Source organism: Octopus bimaculoides, chromosome 19 (assembly GCF_046866305.1).
Source record: "Octopus bimaculoides isolate indiv1 chromosome 19, ASM4686630v1, whole genome shotgun sequence".
NCBI lineage: Eukaryota > Metazoa > Mollusca > Cephalopoda > Octopoda > Octopodidae > Octopus > Octopus bimaculoides.
In genome coordinates, this window is record NC_142946.1 from 6,116,052 (window position 1) to 6,120,621 (window position 4,570).

A 4,570-nucleotide genomic window follows, 5' to 3' on the forward strand; every position below is an offset into this window, starting at 1 on the left:
TGCTGTCATAACTACTATACTACTACTACTACTACTACTACTACTACTACTACTACTACTACTACTACTACTACTACTACTACTACTATTTTCGACTTGACCCACGGCGGTTATATTTCTGGTAGAATCTATGTAGGTAGCGGGTTACTCCAAAAGACCTCAATAATCTATCAAAACCTTAAAACCCTCCTTGTAATCTGTCCTGTTCCTAAAAAGCAAACCTTCTGCAGAAGTTCTACAGGACATTCCATTTCAATTTCCTTCAACCGTTTGTCTATTTTATTGCTCACAGCTCCCACTTGACCAATTATCACAGGCACAGCCTTTACATATTCCATTTTCCAAATTCTCGTAATTTGAAATTTTCAGAGATAGTAATATTTTTAATTTTTCATCTTCTTTCTTCACAATCCTGGAATAAAATGGACGTGATGGGTCAATCAGGGAGTAAATTCCTCTTTCCTTCTCTATTATTGTCATATCTGGTTTACTATTTTCTAGTTTTTTATCCGAATGCATTTAAAAAAATCCCATAGAATCTTGCAAATTCCCGATTCAAGAACCGTCCCGTGCAAAACTTTCAGAACTTGGTCATGCCTCCATTTCTTATATGATTATTATTATTATTATTATTATTATTATTATTATTATTATTATTATTATTATTATTATTATCATTATTATTATTGCCTTTGCACAGCTTCTAACGCTGGAGATGTATTACAGTGTCAGCGGTTCACTACCAGTGAACTAAGGTAACACCTCTTATTTTTCGAGCACCTTCCGGAGTATTCGAGCCGTTCCAAGCAGTGCTGTTTTCTGCAACTGCTCCACCTGTATTGCAGCCTACCTATTATTATCATTATTATTATTATTATTATTATTATTATTATTATTATTATTATTATTATTATTATTATTATTATTATTATTATTAAGTGCAGTTAACTGCCAGAGCCATAAGAACGTCGGAAAAAATTACTTGGCGAGCAAGGAGAATCATTATCGCGCCGGATAACATGTTTAGCGGCATATCGACCGTTTTTACGTTCTGAGTTCAAATTCCGCTGAGGTCATCTCCGTCTTTCATCCTTTCGGGGTCGATGAAATAAGTACCTGTTGATCGTTGGGGTCGATGTTATCGACTTTCCCACCACCTCACTCAACATTGCTGGCCTTGTGTCAAAATGTGAAACCATTACTATGATAACAATAACCATGATTCTAAAAAATATTGTTGTGTCTGAAATAACAAAGTTTCAAAGAATATAAAGTTTGCTTCTTGTTTTTTTTTTTTTTTTGCTTTTTTGCTCAATATTTGCTTTTATTATTGTTTTTATTTTGTTAATAATAACTTTTTTTATGCGAAATAAAATATGGCGCATAACTACAGATCGGAAAATATGAATAAGAAAAAAAATTGCCAGGTATAACACTCATCATCACCATCATCATCATGATCATCATCATCATGATCATCATCATCATTATCATCATCATCCTCAATAAGAACAATAGTCAAAAGTTATCATTATCATTATCGTCATATCCATCGTCATCACCATTTATCAGCATCTTTATCATGAACACTACAATCACCACCATCATCGCGTCATCGCTATAGTCATCGCCACAACCATCATCATCATTATCAACAACAATAACAACAACAACAACAACAACAACAAAAGATACAACAGAAAATAAAAAGTTTATTAGGAATTTTCTTTAAAAACTGAAACCATTTTTCTTGCTTCTTTTCGAGTTAATTGTTCTGTTATGAATATTGTTTCACAGTTTCTCGATTTATTTTCAAATTATTATTATTATTATTATTATTATTATTATTATTATTATTATTATTATTATTATTATTATTATTATTATTATTATTATTTCTCATTCCAGTTCACTGTTGCATTCTTTTTAGTTCCTTGCTGTTTAAATTTAAAACGATATTTCGATATTTGTACATATATATATAATTTATTTGGTTTATAATTTTATTTTATTTTTCATTTTGTACATTATGATATTCCGTATACATATATATATATATATATATATATATATATATATATATATACACACATATATATATATATATATATATATATATATATATATATATATATATGTATATCCAGTCAAGTTGTTATCCATTATGCATCACGTATTTCTTTTGAGAAAAAACAAACAAACACAAAAAAACCAATAACTATTGAGAAAGATCGATGATAGTGATGCTGTTTCCTGCATTGTTTTCATTGCTGTTGTTAGTTTCTGTTCAATTTCTTTTGTGTTGTTTAAATTTCCGCTTTTGTGTCATCGTGTTTTTTTTTTCCTTTGTCATGGCGTTTGTTGGTCTATTCCATTCTAAGAAGGCATTTACTCTTCTTGTCAGCATGATACAAACATTCTGTTAGTCTTGCCAGTAAACCGTTTTGTGCTGTTTCAAATCTCCGCCTGATTAGACCAGATCCAACAGAATCGAAATTTCTTTTAATCAAACCTGATCCAACAGAATCTAGTTGTCTTTTGATAAGCCCGGACCCAACAGAGTCCAAATTCCTTCGTATTAATCCAGAGCCGACAGAGTCCAAATTCTTTTTAATAAGTCCAGATCCAACAGTGTCAAAATTCCTTCGAATAAGACCAGATCCTACGGAGTCTAGCTGCCTTTTGATGAGCCCAGAACCGACAGAGTCCAAATTCTTTTTAATAAGCCCAGATCCAACAGAATCCAAATTTCTACGAATTAATCCGGAGCCGACAGAGTCCAAATTCTTTTTAATTAGTCCAGACCCAACAGTATCAAAATTTCTACGAATTAATCCAGAGCCGACAGAATCCAGATTCTTTTTAATAAGTCCAGACCCAACAGTATCAAAATTTCTACGAATTAATCCAGAGCCGACAGAATCCAAATTTCTGCGAATTAAACCGGAGCCGACAGAGTCCAAATTCTTTTTAATTAGTCCAGACCCAACAGTATCAAAATTTCTACGAATTAATCCAGAGCCGACAGAGTCCAAATTCTTTTTAATAAGTCCAGACCCAATAGTATCAAAACTTCTACGAATTAATCCAGAGCCGACAGAGTCGAAATTCTTTTTAATAAGTCCAGACCCAATAGTATCAAAACTTCTACGAATTAATCCGGAGCCGACAGAATCCAAATTTCTGCGAATTAATCCAGAACCGACAGAATCCAAATTCTTTTTAATTAGTCCAGACCCAACAGTATCAAAATTTCTACGAATTAATCCGGAGCCGACAGAATCCAAATTCTTTTTGATAAGTCCAGATCCAACAGTATCGAAATTTCTGCGAATTAATCCTGAACCGACAGAATCCAAATTCTTTTTAATAAGTCCAGATCCAACAGTATCGAAATTTCTGCGAATTAATCCTGAACCGACAGAATCCAAATTCTTTTTGATAAGTCCAGACCCAATAGTATCGAAATTTCTGCGAATTAATCCAGATCCAACAGAATCCAAATTTCTGCGAATTAATCCGGAGCCGACAGAATCCAAGTTCTTTTTAATAAGTCCAGACCCAACAGTGTCAAAATTTCTTCGAATTAATCCAGAGCCGACAGAATCCAAGTTCTTTTTAATGAGCCCAGACCCAACTGAATCCAGCTGTCTTTTGATTAGTCCAGCTCCTACAGAATCTAACTGCCGTTTAAGAGCATCTTCTTCAATATTGTCTAATGGTATTTCTTCAAACTCACTTCCATCTTCAAATTTTCTCTTGATCAATCCAGATCCAACAGAGTCCAGTTGTCGCTTGATCAGACCCGACCCGACCGAATCCAGCTGCCTTTTAATAAGTCCAGACCCAACAGAGTCTAATTGTCTTTTAATTAATCCAGAGCCGACTGAATCCAAATTTCTTTTAATAAGGCCGGAACCAACTGAGTCCAGATTCCTCTTTTCTTCGCATAACACATTTGAGATGAATCTGAAATAAAAATAAGAAAAGAAGAATTAAAATAAATTTTACACAAAGCAAAATAAAGTAAAATAACTGCATGAAAATTTAAGCAATCTTGTAACAACAAATAATAAACAGACATGAAAAACAATGAAACTGTGTTTGTGTAGGCGCAGTTAACAATTTCATTTTGCCACTGCGAGGATAATGTTGGGCATTTGTCACTTTCCGTAGTCACACGTTGTACTAATTTGTAATATTAAAAATATAAAAAAACTGTATCTCAAAAGGTACAGCCTTGCCACACTCTGTGACTCGTTTATTCTAATTTTGGATGGCATTAATGGTTAACGTGTCAGCCACTTTCACGTTAATTCAGGAACGGGTAAATAAGTAGAATAATTAAACTTTTTGTCATATCAGAGATCACCAAAGCCACCGCCAAACTCCCTACCACACACACGGGAATTGCTAGTAACACACACGTGGGTATTGAGGATAAATACGTGTTCATATTCGGCTGTATATTTTTGGAAGTGTTGGTTGAATATCAGTTATGCGATGACGCTTGTTCGCGTACATATTTAATCCTGACACTCTCAAATTTATATTTCGAAATGCTGCACTG

General features: G+C 33.5%; 1 protein-coding gene across 1 annotated transcript in view; it reads right to left on the reverse strand.

Annotated features, from left to right (window-relative positions):
• Window positions 1-1,269: 1,269 nt before the first annotated feature.
• Window positions 1,270-4,570, reverse strand: part of LOC106878486 (uncharacterized) — a 59,816-nt gene continuing 56,515 nt past the window's right edge. Inside the window, exon 3 of the mRNA XM_089366551.1 lies at window positions 1,270-3,969. Coding sequence (XP_089222677.1) covers window positions 2,367-3,969 — 1,603 coding nt within the window. The 3' untranslated portion in view covers window positions 1,270-2,366. The remainder of the gene's footprint in view (window positions 3,970-4,570) is intronic.